This window comes from Pipistrellus hanaki (genome assembly GCF_964339955.1).
Source record: "Pipistrellus hanaki genome assembly, chromosome: 5".
Taxonomy (NCBI): Eukaryota; Metazoa; Chordata; class Mammalia; order Chiroptera; family Vespertilionidae; genus Pipistrellus; species Pipistrellus hanaki.
In genome coordinates this window covers 1,668,015-1,682,435 of record NC_140507.1, presented here as the reverse complement: position 1 = coordinate 1,682,435, position 14,421 = coordinate 1,668,015, and the positions used below count along the sequence as shown (strand labels likewise).

The 14,421-nt window shown below is 57.2% G+C and overlaps 2 protein-coding genes across 3 annotated transcripts in view; both read left to right on the top strand.

Annotated features, from left to right (window-relative positions):
- RADIL (Rap associating with DIL domain) overlaps nucleotides 1-14,421 on the top strand; it is a 37,692-nt gene that overhangs the window by 3,297 nt on the left and 19,974 nt on the right. For both annotated transcript variants that reach the window (XM_084886145.1, XM_084886146.1), the window contains exon 2: nucleotides 1,100-1,691. In XM_084886145.1, coding sequence (XP_084742271.1) covers nucleotides 1,157-1,691 — 535 coding nt within the window. In that variant the 5' untranslated portion in view covers nucleotides 1,100-1,156. The remainder of the gene's footprint in view (nucleotides 1-1,099; nucleotides 1,692-14,421) is intronic.
- On the top strand, nucleotides 4,976-8,596 carry PAPOLB (poly(A) polymerase beta). The gene has a single exon (XM_084886172.1). The coding sequence runs from the start codon at nucleotides 5,254-5,256 to the stop codon at nucleotides 7,177-7,179; it is 1,926 nt and encodes a 641-aa protein (XP_084742298.1). The 5' UTR covers nucleotides 4,976-5,253; the 3' UTR covers nucleotides 7,180-8,596.

Genomic DNA, 14,421 nt, shown 5'->3' with positions numbered 1-14,421 from the left:
GCGGTGGGAGGATTGCCTGCATTCCCAGCATGCCTCCGGTGCTGGAGAGCCCTTTTGTGTCTCGGGGTCACACGGACATCCCAGTGCAGCCGTCCCAGGCCCGCTTCCCCCCCCCCCCCAGCCGCTCCGTCCCAGGCCCGCTTCCCCCCCCCCCAGCCGCTCCGTCCCAGGCCCGCTTCCCCCCCCCCCAGCCGCTCCGTCCCAGGCCCGCTTCCCCCCCCCCCCCAGCCGCTCCGTCCCAGGCCCGCTTCCCTCGCCCCCACTCTGTCCCAGGGCCGCTTCCCCCCCCCCCTCCCAGGCCCGCTTCCCCCCCCACTCTGTCCCAGGCCCGCTCCGCCCCCCCCCACTCTGTCCCAGGCCCGCTTCCCCCCCCCCCCCGTCCCAGGCCCGCTCCCCCCCCCCCAGCCGCTCCATCCCAGGCCCGCTCCCCCCCCCCCCCAGTCCCAGGCCTGCTTCCCCCCCCACTCTGTCCCAGGCCCGCTCCCCACCCCCCCCCGTCCCAGGCCCGCTTCCCCCCCACTCTGTCCCAGGCCCGCCCCTCCCCCTCTCCCAGGCCCGCCCCCCCCCTCTGTCCCAGGCCCGCTTCCCCCACACACACTGTCCCAGGCCCCCTTCCCCCCCCACTCTGTCCCAGGCCCCCTTCCCACCCCACTCTGTCCCAGGCCCACTTCCCCTGTCCCGCCCCGTCCCAGGCCCCCTTTCCCCCTGCTCCGTCCCAGGCTGTGGTGTGGGAGAGGGAGGCCAGGCAGTTCCCACTCCTGTGCTCTGCACCTTCTCTGCGGTGCCATGTGGTGGGCGGGGGTGGGGGGCACCTCGGGAGACAGGCCATGGCCCTGCACACACACGGCCACGGCACGGCTGTGTCCCGGCTGCCCCGCGGGGACCACACAGCAGGGCGTGGCCTCCTCTCCGTGGCGGCGCCGTGCCTCTTGGCGGAGTTCTCCCTGCAGGGTGCCTGCACATCACATGTGTGCTTTCCCCAGGCCGCCACTGTGGGCACGTGGCTCAGGTGGCTGTCGTGTCTGTTCAACTCACGGGGCCTCGCTTGCCTTTGCTGCCCCTTCGGCCGATGCTGACCTGACCTCCCTGTCTCCTCCAGGACGCGGAGCCCCCCCCGCGCTGTGAGCGCAGCCTCGCCCGTGAAGACGGGCCCACCATGTTCTATGGGACCCACTTCATCATGTCTCCGCCCGCCAAGAACAAGCTGAAGCGGCAGGGCCAGCTGCTGTCAAGCGTGCTGTCCCGCACGCTGAGCTACAAGTACCGCGACCTGGACGCCACCTTCGCCGAGCTGGGCGCCAGCGACGACCCGGCGGAGCTCTCCACGCGGCTCTCGGCCCCCGGGGTGCTCAAGGTGTTCGGGGACAGCGTGTGCACGGGCGCCCACTACAAGAGCGTGCTGGCCACCTGCCGCTCCAGCGCCCGCGAGCTGGTGCGGGAGGCGCTGGAGCGCTACTCCCTGAGCCCCGACGGCGCCGGCCAGTACGTGCTGTGCGACGTGGTGGGCCAGGCCGGCGACGCGGAGCGGCCGTGGCAGGCGGAGTGCGTGCGGGTGTTCGGGGACAACGAGAAGCCGCTGCTGGTGCAGGAGCTGTGGAAGCCACGCGAGGGCTTGTCCCGGCGGTTCGAGCTGAGGAGGAGGGCCGACGTGGAGGAGCTGGCGGCCCAGGACGTGGACACCGTGACGGCAGGTGAGCCGCCCCGGGAGGGGCAGGTGGAGGCCGGGGTGCGGCCTGGGGGCAGGCGTGTTTGCTGACGGGACCGTCCGACCTCTGTCGCGTGCTGCGGGCTTCGCGGTGGCGGCTTGGAGAGCGCAGCTGTCTGTGTGCAGGGCCTGCGGAGCGCTGAGTGGCTGTGGAGCGCTGTGTGGTGAAGGGGAGCTGTCACCTTAAGCCAGCGGTCGGCAAACTGCAGCTCGAGAGCCACAGGCGGCTCTTTGGCCCCTTGAGTGTGGCTCTTCCACAAAACACCACGGCCTGGGCGAGTCTATGTGGAAGAAGTGGCATCAGAAGAAGTTTAAGTTTAAAAAATGTGGCTCTCAAAAGAAATTTCAATCGTTGTGCTGTTGATATTGGCTCTGCTGACTAATGAGTTTGCCGACCACTGCCCTAGGCAAATCGCTTCGCCTCTGTGGGCCTCAGTTTTCTGACCTGGAGAACGGGTTCGGAAGTGATGTGCGTACAGCCCTGAGCATGGCCTCGGGAAGTGCCCGTGGTGTGGTGTCGTCGCTGCTGTTAACACTTCCTGCCCCTGCGAGCAGGGTGCTCCGGGCTCACGGGCCGGGCTGCCCAGACGGGGTGGGGTGGGGAGGGCCTCGGACGGGCGCAGGCCTTTACCACTGATGCGCAGGGTTCCGCACGGGAGGCCACACTTAGAGGCCAACGTGGAGGATGAGATGGTTGTTTTAGGACTTAAGCCTCAGACAGCCCTGATGGCCACCCCCATGGCCGGCGTCCTGGGTTTGCTGTCTCATCCTGACCCTCCTCCTAGAAGACGTCCAGGAGGCCAGGCTGGGGGTGGGTGCGGGGCCAGGCTCCGCTCCAGGCGCTGTCCGACTGGTGTTTTCCCACTGCGGGGAGCGTGTGGACGCAGCCAGCTCGGCCTGTCCTGAAGGTCACAGCCCCAGGCCCTGTGGTCGGCGTGGGAAAGCTGCTCTGTGTCGCACGGCTAGTTCCTGGCAGGCCCGGGGCGGACAGCACCTGCAGGTCTTCGCGCACTGCCCCTCGGACCCGTTCCTGTCCCAGCAGCTGAGGCCAGCCGAGGCCGCTGCCTACAGCCTATTCAGCGTGGTGGTGGCTCCGCAGAACCTTTCAAATAAAGAGCCCATTGAGCCGGCTGGTCTCACTGACACACTTCTCTGCGGAAGCGGGTTGTGTTACCGGCCTGGTGCAGGCCTTCAGACCCCAGGGAGGCGGCCGTCCTTGCTGGCCTTCCACTCGGGGTGTGGTCTGGGCGGTCAGTGCCTCCTGACCTTGCCACCCCCGTTGCCGGTGGCAGTAAAGACAGCGTGGCGATGGGGACGGCGTCCTTAGAAAGATGGGAGGGCCGGCCAGGACGGTGGCCTGGGACAGACCCACACGGTCAGAGCCCTGCTCCACACTTGACCAGGGGCAGACCTTTGAGCGAGCGTCTTCGTTTGGTTATCCCCGTGCTGCATGGATGCGTGGACACAGGACTGTGTGTGCGCTCTCACATGTGCACGCATGGCACATACACTCTGAACGGCTCCCTGTGCAGGGATGCTGCAGCTTCTGCGGCCTCGCAGGTGCCGCCGGCAGCCCTTCACCACCCTGTGGAGTCTGCTCACTGTCCTCCGGCCCCGAGGGAGCGAGGCCTGACCCAGCCCCTTCCCGAGACCCCTCGGTGCAGCTGAGTGGCCCGGGGCCTCTGCACCCTCACCTGCAGTGGGAACCACAGAGACTCAAAGCCACTGGGAAGTGGGCCCGGCGGGCAGCTCAGTTGGTTAGAGCAGTGGTCAGCAAACTGCGGCTCTCGAGCCACATGCCGCTCACGAGCCGCGGTTTGCCGCTCTGTTGACTAATAAGTTTGCCGACCCCTGGGATAGGGGCTTAATCACAAGGAACAACAACCGCCTGTAATTATTGGAATCGAGAGTCTAGGTCAGAGGTCGACAAACTCATTAGTCAACAGAGCGGCAAACCGCGGCTTGAGAACGGCATGTGGCTCCAGAGCCGCAGTTTGCCGACCACTGGGTTAGAGCATTACCCCATACATACCCCAAGGTTGTGGGTTCGATCCCGGGTCAGGGAACATACAAGAATCAACCAATGAATGCACAGATAAGTGGGACAACAAGTCAATGTCTGTCTCTGTCTCTCTTCCCTCTTCCTCTCTAAAATTGATAACAAAACAAAACACCCAAAGCCACTGTGAGTGGAGTGAGGAATGAAAGGGTGTCGGCCCAGGGCTGGAAACTGGGCTACGTTTGATGAGAAAGGATCTGGGCTGGTCCGTCTGTCCTGGGAGGGGCCTTTGCCCCACTTCTACCACCTGCGGGCGAGTTCCCCAGTGAGCAGTGGTGGAAAGCGAGGGACTGCCTGTGTGTGTGTGTGTGTGTGTGTGTGTGAGAGAGAGAGAGAGAGAGAGAGAGAGCTGGGGGAGCCCCCTGCATCCCGTCTCCTGCACGTGGACTGGCTCCCCGGGAAGTCACGTGGGAAAGCGGGTGTGCCAGACGGTGGAGGGGAAGCAGAATCCACCCCCCACCCCCAGTGGGCTGGTGTCCCGTTCAGGCGCTGTGCTGTGTGCTGTCCTTAAACGCCGCCTTTCACAGCCGCGCTTCCCGGTGTCCAGAGCATCCAGTGTGTGTCAGTTTGGGGGCGCCGTGGCGTGTGGCTGCGAGCGGCTCCCCAGCAGCTCCGGAGGCGGCGGGGGCTCGGCTCCTGTGATAGAGGCCATCAGCCCCCGGGGGTGCGGGCCGGGCCCTGTGGTTTCCGCCAGCGGCCTGCAGGGCAGCCAGGCTGTTTGTGTTTCCAGGGCGGGGAGCGCCCGCTGACAGTGTGGCGCTAGTTCTCAGGCATGGAGGGCGTCTAGCAGCACCTCCCGCCTCTCCCTAAGTCGGCTGCAAGCCTACCCCTGTGGCAACCCACAGTGTCTATGGGCAGCGCCCGGGGGCCTGGCCCTGGACTGGGAGCCGCGGGTTTGGATGAGCTGTCAGCCCTCCCAGCGCCGCGCCTGGGGCCATGCTGCCCCCCCCCCCCCCCCCGCCCCAGGCATTCCTGGGGGAGCCAAGGACGCCAGTGTCCTGAGAAGGGTGAGGGGGCATGCCTTTCCCGGTGGCTTGTTAGGCCTCCGAGGCGGAGGAAGTAGATCTGAGGTCTAAGAAATGGTGAGCAAGGCAATAGATGGTAGGTCAGGGCAAACGTAGAAAATATGATAGTAAAAAAGCCAAAAACCGAGCCCCCCCCCTCCACCGCCCCAAGCGTGAAGCCCGAATTCCACCGCGGACCCCTGGAAACTACAACTCCCGTGAGGCTCTGCGCAGCACGCATGCGCCCTGGCATATGCGGCGTGTGTGGCAGTTCTAGAACGGCGCGGCGGGTGGAGGGCCCGGGCGCCATGTTGGGGCCCAGGGGATAGCGGAGAGACGCTTGAAGCGGCGGGAGCGGAGCGGGAGCGGGTCAGACCTGGGCTGGTAGGAGCCCCGCCCCTCCCGCCTCAGCGGATCATGACCCGGGCAGCGGCCACGGCGGTCGCGGTGGCGGGGAACGTGGCGTGGCCGGGCCAGCGCTAGAGATGATGCCGTTTCCGGTGACAACCCTGGGATCACAGCGGACCCCGCCGCCACCCAAGCTCTATGGCATCTCCTCCCCCATCAGTTTAGCCGCCCCCAAGGAGACAGACTGCATACTTACCCAGAAATTAATTGAAACCCTGAAGCCCTTTGGGGTTTTGGAAGAGGAAGAGGAACTGCAGCGCAGGATTTTAATTTTGGAAAAATTAAATAATCTGGTAAAGGAATGGATAAGAGAAATCAGTGAAAGCAAAAGTCTTCCACCCGCTGTAATTGAAAACGTTGGAGGCAAAATCTTTACATTCGGCTCGTACAGGTTGGGGGTGCACACGAAAGGGGCCGACATAGACGCGCTGTGCGTTGCGCCAAGACACGTCGACCGAAGTGACTTCTTCACTTCCTTCTATGCTAAGTTGAAACTACACGAAGAAGTAAAAGACTTAAGGGCTGTTGAGGAGGCATTTGTGCCAGTTATCAGACTGTGTTTTGATGGGATAGAGATTGATATTTTGTTTGCAAGATTAGCATTGCAGACTATTCCAGAAGATCTGGACCTAAGAGATGACAGTCTGCTTAAAAATTTAGATATTAGATGCATAAGAAGCCTTAATGGTTGCCGGGTAACCGATGAAATCTTACATCTAGTACCAAACATTGACAACTTCAGGTTAACGCTCAGAGCTATCAAACTGTGGGCGAAATGCCACAACATCTACTCCAATATACTGGGCTTCCTGGGAGGCGTGTCCTGGGCCATGCTGGTGGCAAGAACTTGCCAGCTTTATCCAAACGCGGTGGCGTCAACTCTTGTGCGTAAGTTTTTCTTAGTGTTTTCTGAGTGGGAGTGGCCAAACCCGGTGCTCCTGAAGGAGCCTGAAGAACAAAACCTTAACTTGCCTGTATGGGACCCGAGAGTGAACCCCAGCGACAGGTACCATCTCATGCCTATCATCACGCCGGCGTACCCGCAGCAGAACTCCACGTACAACGTGTCTGTCTCCACAAGGATGGTCATGATCGAGGAGTTTAAGCAGGGCCTCGCTATCACACACGAGATTCTGCTGAGTAAGGCAGAGTGGTCCAAACTTTTTGAAGCCCCAAGCTTCTTTCAAAAGTATAAGCATTACATTGTCCTTCTGGCAAGCGCACCAACAGAAAAGCAGCGGCTGGAGTGGGTGGGCTTGGTGGAATCAAAGATCCGAATCCTGGTGGGAAGCTTGGAGAAGAACGAGTTCATCACGCTGGCTCACGTGAACCCTCAGTCGTTCCCCGCGCCCAAAGAGAACCCCGACAAGGAAGAGTTTTGCACCATGTGGGTGATTGGGTTAGTGTTAAAGAAGCCGGAAAATTCTGAAGTTCTCAGTATCGACCTCACCTATGACATCCAGTCTTTCACAGACACAGTTTATAGGCAAGCAATAAATAGTAAGATGTTTGAGATAGATATGAAAATCGACGCAGTGCATTTAAGAAGAAAGGAGCTTCACCAGCTGCTTCCTAATCACGTGCTGCAGAAGAACAAAGCGCATTCGATGGAAGATGTCCGATTGACAGCTCTGAACGACAGCAGTCTCGACTCGGCCGCAGACAGTGAGAGCAGCGTGTCTGTGCCTTCGCCTGCCAGCACGGTGAAGACCGGCCCGGTGACCGGTGCCTCTCAGGGCCGACACAGCCCTGCTCTGGCTGTAATGGCGGCGTCTGCGGCCGGCGTACAGGTTACTGAGGTCACCTTGCAGCAGGCGAACCCCAGCGAGAGCTCGGGGGGTGTGAGTGAGAGCATTCCTCCGACTGCCCCACAGGTAGCCATTTCTCCGCCTCCAAAGCCCACGATCACTAGACTTGTGTCTTCCACACTTCTGGTAAACCACCCGCCCAGGCCTTCCGGGGCCACGGCCACAAACATAGCTAACCCCATAGTGGGCGTCTAGAGGACATTCTCACCGCACAGAGACGGAAGCGCCGAGGACGCTGAGATAGAAGAGGAGCGATCTTGTGAAGAGACAGTACCCTCCATCGGAGTATTCAGACGGCAGCTTCGCTGTTGGCCTGGCAGGAGACATCCAGTAGCAACCTTTCCAATACCCCTGCTCTCCCTGCACATCCTATTCCTGTTAACAAGACTTCAATAAAACAGATTGAACTGATCAAAACAACCTCAAGCTTCCATAAATAATATCTGCCAACTCGATCTGTTGTCTTCAGTGCTAAAGGAGGAGAAGGAAGGGTGCCACACTAGAGCAGACTCCAAAGAGATTTAGGCTGGCGTGGTACCTCCCTTTGCTGGGCTAATCTTGGTCAGAAGGCCAGGCTAGTACATGAAGCTAGAAGTGCTGCTGTCATTGTGTAGGTGATTATGTGGCAGCGACAGTTACATTAACTATTTCAAAGGACTGCTTCCCTTAAAGAGAAAATGAGAAAAAACCTCCAGCTGTTTTTGCACCCGTGACTGACTACTGGCCTACGTTTATGTTTGATGCATTGTTGAGGGAAATTTGCCATACAAATTGGTATCAGATATCCTTATATTGATGATGCACTTTATGTGTGTGATTAGAGGTGAGAACTAATTTCAGAGGTTTCAGCTTGATGAGTTTTAGTTTTTTCCTGAAGCGTTTTCATTGTTAAGCTCCACATTGGATACCCCGTGCAGACAAGTTCATCTAGCGCAGTTCTTGGGAGGCAGCTGTAACCCTCTGAAATTAAATGGTAGCTCTTATGGTATATATTTGACATCAAAACAGTAGTTAGTAATCCTCTGGCTTTGATGGGACGTGGTCAAGAAGTGACATTGTTTTTTCTGATAGCACACAATCGGCGATCAAGCAACTAACCTTGTCTTGGAGCTCACAGCTCCGTGTTCTGTTGTCCTTAATCGTTTGTCTCATGACAAGGTAGCCTTGTGTCTCCCGCTGCTTTGCTTTGCTTTGCTTGTATGCACACGCATGTTTGTATGTTGTTTCACAGAAAACCCCAGAATGCTAGTGTTTTCTTAACCATGATATGAAATCAAGTCTTGTGGCCAAATGGCACAAAACATGACATTTTGGTCCCAGGGCTAATACTTTAGTAAAACGTGACCGGAAGTAATGCCAGTGAAATGTTAGTCTTGGGTGGCCACTTGATCTCCACACATGAGAAGTTTGTGTACTTCCCAGAATACCTGTGTGTGAGGCATTCATGTCCAGTTTAAACAGGTAAGCAGAAAGAGCTTTTCTCCAAGAACTTTATGCCAGTTTTTGTTTACTAAAATTTTACATCTAAAAAAAAATAATTTCTAGCAAGGCCTTGACATCTAGTTGGCTTTCTACTCTTTTGTTTTATCCGACAAACTACTAGGAATACTTTTCTTTTAAAAAAAAAATATTATATTGATTTTTTACAGAGAGGAAGAGAGAGGGATAGAGAGTTAGAAACATCGATGAGAGAGAATCATTGATCAGCTGCCTCTTGCACACCCCCCACTGGGGATGTGCCCGCAACCAAGGTACATGCCCTTGACCAGAATCGAACTCAGGACCCTTCAGTCCGCAGGCCGACGCTCTATCCATTGAGCCAAACCGGTTTCGGCTACTAGGAATACTTTTCAAGAAAACACCACTCATGATTACGCAGAACATCCATGTTCAGAAACGTGAATGACAGCAGACACAGAGACTGAAAGCCGTCATAGCCTGAACACAGCACCCTGCCAGGCTCTCCGTTAGTCCACTCTGTCTCCTCCCCATCCCTGCATCCCTCTCTACCGCAGGTGCAGTTTCCACATTAAACTGCAGTTCCGTAAGCCCTTTCTCTATCCTCGGGGCTAATTTTCCCACCGTTGACTGTAATCCCTTCTTTTGGGCCGAGTGGTAACTGAGCCTTCTTTTCAGCACACAGTGGGCCTTCCCCCCAGCCCAGCTGTGCAGTCCCGGCCGCCTGTGCAGTCCTGAGTCAGGTGTGCCCGGTGCCCAGTGTTGGCAGGAGCTGTGGCATCGGGTGGACGTCGCCAGGCACGCATTGAGTCTTGTCTCTGTGTTTACACATTGTCTTACTAAGCCGGGAACTGTTAAATCCTAGTTTCATTACCTGAATATCAGACTCTTTTTCTCATCTGATGTGTGGAGTGTCTCGTGACGGGAGTTTGTTTTGTCCTAGAGCACCTGCACTTGTATTGTTTCAAGCGCTATTTTGAAAACAGATGCTGCATTTCTCCACTGAAAACACAACAAAACCCAACAGCAGAGGAGTTAGTGAAGGGATCGCAGCCTGGCGTTACCGGTGCAGATGTTCTACATGCTCCGGAGGAGGTGAAGCCGCTGCGGACCGCTCTGACTGTGAGCTCTAGAATCCATGTTACACTATCAGGGGAAATTATGAACAGGTCGAAACTTCAAATCCATAAAGGTAAAAATTGGAATTTAAAAGTCTTAATCCAAAAGAAGGCAGGAAAGAAAGGGGGTCACATAAAACATAGTATAAAAAGAATACCATCTAAGACGGTGGAAATGAAACCAAATATATCACCGTGTATAATAATGGAACAAACTTCCTAACTAAAAGGAGATGGTCAGAGTCCATGGAAAAACAGACCAGCTGCATGCTGGGAGTTTTTTTGTGTTTTTTTTTTTTTTTAATGAGAGACACACCCAAAATGTAATACGTAATAGTACATAAAAGAATAGAAAGAAGCCCTAACTGGTTTGGCTCAGTGGATAGAGTGTCAGCCTGTGGAGTAAAGGGTCCCAGGTATGATTCCAGTCAAGGGCATGTATCTTGGTTTTAGGCACATCCCCAGTGGGAGATGTGCAGGAGGCAGCTGATCTATGTTTCTCTCTCATCAATGTTTCTGACTCACTATTCCTCTCCCTTCCTCTCTGTAAAAAAAAAAAAAAAAAAAAAAAAAAAAAATCACTAAAATATATATTTTTTAAAAAAAATGGAAAGAAGAAATACTGATGAAAAGAAATTGTTACATAACAATATCATCCAAACAGATTTCAAAGCAAAAATAATTACGAGGGACAAAAGGACCAGTGCATTAATGAAAGAAGAAAAACACAGCAGGAAAACGGAGTGATTTAAAAGCAGTTTGCATCTCATTAGCCTCAACATAAGGTAACAAAGATAAATAGAAATTGTCAGCGCCGTAGAGGATTTTAAAACAACACTTTTATTAATGGCATCAAAATGACAAAAAGGGGAGCTGAGCCGTGATTGGCAAACCTTTTCTGTAGCGCCAGCGGAGAGTGAGCCCCTTGTGCTCTGTGAGGCACTCGGTCAGTCTCAGCTACTGCCTGCCGCTGTGGGGGAGGCAGCCGGGACAGGATGCAGCCAGGCGGCCAGGCTGGGTTTCTCCCACCTCTGGCTGGAGACACCCTAGTGGACAGTTATGGTAGCGCCTGCCACCCAACAATGGGAAGTGCATATTATTCTCAAACTAGGGGCCCAGTGCACGGATACGTGCACCTTGAAAGGGACTGTGGGCCGTGAGGCTGTGGTGAGCAAGGGTGGGTCTTGGCCTATTCTCTGCGCCCCTGCCCAGCCTCTCTGGCTGCGGCCCCCGGTCTCCTTTTTGCTGGCAGCTCTGCTCCCACTGCCGCCGCCACCGCCGCCGCCACTGTTCCCACGCACTGACGGCGCAGGGCCATTGGGGCCGCCACCAGCAGTGGGTGCGAGTGGGGCCAGTGCCAAGCTATCAGAACTGGCACCCAGTGCCAGTAGTGGGTGTGAGCGCTGGGTGGGACCACAGGGCACATAGTAACCACCAGAGGCTCGCCCGATGACAGCGACCAGCACCCCATGTTGGTCTGGCGCCCCTGCTCACCTGTTCCTTCCGCCATCCCAAGATCGACATCCGCCATGTTCTACGCGCACCGCCTGGTGGTCAGCGCACGTCATAGTGACCGGTTGTTCCACTGTTGGTCTATTTGCATATTAGGGTTTTATATATATAGATAAGCACTGGGCATGTGCAAAAACTAACCCTGTGCTAGATCAGAAAGTAGACAACATCTTTCAAACTGTTAGCTTCACAAGCTTGTTCTGTGATCCCAGGACAGAGTGAGAAGTCAGGAACGGGGCACAGAGGCCACCCTCCAGGAGACACAACAAAGCTCCTCATGAAGAAAGAGGCCGAGGGACGAGTCTCCTCATTGTGTCAAATAATCAACAGGAGACGCTCTGCTGCGTTCGTAGTGAAGAAACAACTCAGATGCAGAGGTGTTTCTTAGAAATCAAGTTCACAGGGATCGCGTGGGAGGCTGCGGAGCGGTGGGGACGCTGACATGGTGATGACCAGGGTGCCTGTCATTCTGATCCTTTTGGGAGACACTGTCTGGTGCCGGTGACATGCCCATGGCCTGAGTTCCGTTTACTCTGCCAGCAGGTCTCTGCTCTGGCTGTGAGGTCTGAGGGGCTTCGTCTCACTGGTGTCTTTTTCCTCGAGGTGGCCGAGTGTGTGGGTCACCTGGGTGGCCTGTCTGTAACCCTACACGCCCTCCAGTGTGCCATGTAAACGTCACAGCTCCCCCCTACGTCACGGTGTCAGGCAGAGGGGGGACCACCGCCTGGGTCACCAGGAGAGTCTGTAGCGTGTTCTGTAGTAGTTAAAGCGGCGGTACCCACAGGTGCACACGGGCTGACACACGGGTGGCATGCAGTCGACAGAGGAGAGCGGCGAGATTGAAGGACCATAGTTACATGATGGACGTAGTCAGCCATAATGTGGAAGGAACGGGAAATGACAGGGAAGAGTGTGAGTATAATTCACACGTGGTTTAACTCAGGTTACAGACCTGTGGTGCAGCCGTGGCTGCAAAGCAAGGGGATGCGACACCCGGATCCAGCCCGGGACCCTCGGAGGGGGAGGGGGAGCCAGAGGTGCAGTTATGAGCATGCAGCCAGACTGCAGAGGCCGCTCTCTTGGAGATGTGAGGGGGTGAAATGGTGTTTGTTTTATCCTTAGTCTGAGTTACATATGTGTTCATGTGTGTGAACTACTTTTTAATTTATAAATCCAAGTGATACCTTAAAAGTGGTATCAGGCTCTAGCTGGTTTGGCTCAGTGGATAGAGCATCAGTCTGTGGACTGAAGAGTCCGGGGTTCGATTCCAGTCAAGGGCACATGCCTGGGTTGTGGGTTCGATCCCCAGTAGGGGGCGTACAGGAGGCAGCTGATCAGTGATTCTCTCTCATCATCGATGTTTCTGTCCCTCCCTCCCTCTCCCTTCCTCTCTGAAATAAGTATGTATTTGTAAAAAATTGGTACCGTTAGGAATCACACCTGGCCGGAGGCAGTAGCTGAGCACACTCGGCTTCCTTCTGCCTCGCACGGAGGGCGTGGCCAGCACTGACCGATGCCCTCCTGGTACCCACAGACCCGGCTTCCTCGACGTTCGGCCCCACCATCCTCAGGTCACCCCGAGGTCACCTCAGGATGCAGGGTGATTGCAGGGCCACTTACTGTAGGAGAAGGGAGGAGGGTGCGGGCAAAGGCGACCCTGCACGCCGCCCTCCTTCCCTGAGCCCGGAAGTCCCGCAGTGACGTCCCTCCCCTTCTGTGCCCGGGACGTGCCCCAGAGCTGCATCTGCTGCTGGGCCCTCACCTCACCGCCGCTCACCGTCTGCGGGGGAGGGCGGCGGGGACTGCAAGGCGGAGGGGGAGAGGGCCGGACACAGCGCCCACCGTTAGATGCCCAGACTCTCCCACCCCACGCGCGGCCACGGAAAGGCACCGTGGGTCGGGGGTTAGCACGGCAGGAGGGCCCCTGCCTGCATCACCAGTACAAGGAACACCGTGACCCCGGCGCAGACGGGGCACAGCGGGGAGGAGAGACGCCGGAGCTGCAGCGAGGCCGGGGAGGGAGCAGCTGGCAGATGGTGGGAGCGGCCAGGCTGGCGCAGGGACAGAAGACGGGACAGTCTCGGGAGCCGGCGAGCAGAGCTGCGAGCACAGGGCAGGCTGACAGAACTGCAGACCCCGGGCCAGCAGTCAGCACGCTCCACGCGTGGATTCTCCCAGGAGAGCTCCCCACCGGCACCACTCGCCACCCGGAGCCGAGCGGCCCTGCGGGAGCCACGGGAGCCGCGTGAAAACAGCCGACCAGAACCAGAGGAAGCGAAGCCGCGGAGACAGCCCTAGGGTGACCGGCCAGCTCTGCCCATAGACGGCCGTGCGTGCTCTGTCCCGCTTCCCAGGACACAGAGAAGCAGCCTCTGCGGAACAGCGCCGCCTGCACGGAGCCAGAGCCAGGGGTCTCAGAGAAAAGGACTGGCCACGGCCACTTCCGAATGCGGGCATGAGAACTGAACCCGGACCGGACGTGTGTCCACACCGCCGCCAGGTGGACGGCCTGGAAGGCAGGTGACTTAACCCTGAAGAGCTGGCTATGCATGGCCTCAGCGCATCTGCTCAGGGTGCACTGTGTGTCCTCACCCCCGGCGAGGACTTAACCCCGTGCACGTGACCTCAGAGTCCTTGCGTCATTTGTGACCCAGCTGTGGCAGTGGCACCCCGCCATTCCACACATCCCCCCGTTTCTCGATGGAATGCCCTGCAGTGAACAGGAATGAGCACCAACATGATCTGATTAAAAGGGCAAGCTGGAGCACTGGCCAGTGTGGCTCAGTGGATAGAGCATTGGCCTGTGCTCGATTCAGGTCTAGGGCACACACCCCGGTTTTGCGCTCGATCCTCAGTGGGGGGCGTGCAGGAGGCAGCTTACCAGTGATCCTCTCATCACTGATGTTTCTACCTCCCTCCCTCTCCCTTCCTCTCTGAAACCAATAAAAATATAAAAACAAAACAAAAAACAAGCTGGAGAAGGATATATACCCCGTGGTACCATTTCATCAAAGTTTAAAAAACTTACAGAATGCACCGGTACTTTCCAGAGGTGCTTCACGTGTGTCCGATCGCAGTCAGACCTGAGTGTGTGCACGAATGCACGCGTGGAGCGAGCCCCAGCAGCCCTCTGCTCCCTGGTGGGCGAGGACGGCCTTCCCTCTCCGCGCCAGGAACGTCCTGTGTGAGGCACACTGTGGGTGCCTGGGAGGCCTCGGGCTGTACCGACGGGGTGGGGAGGTCAAACTGTACCTCGGGGGGCGGGAGAGGCCTGGGCGGCCCTCTGTGGCTGCGTTAGCGCTGGTTCGCCTTAAAGGAGGGAGCCTCACACAGAGGGAGGGGAAGGCAC

Coding starts and splice junctions, on each gene's coding strand:
- PAPOLB (XM_084886172.1), top strand. CDS start 5,254: ATGATGCCGTTTCCGGTGACAACCCTGGGATCACAGCGGACCCCGCCG.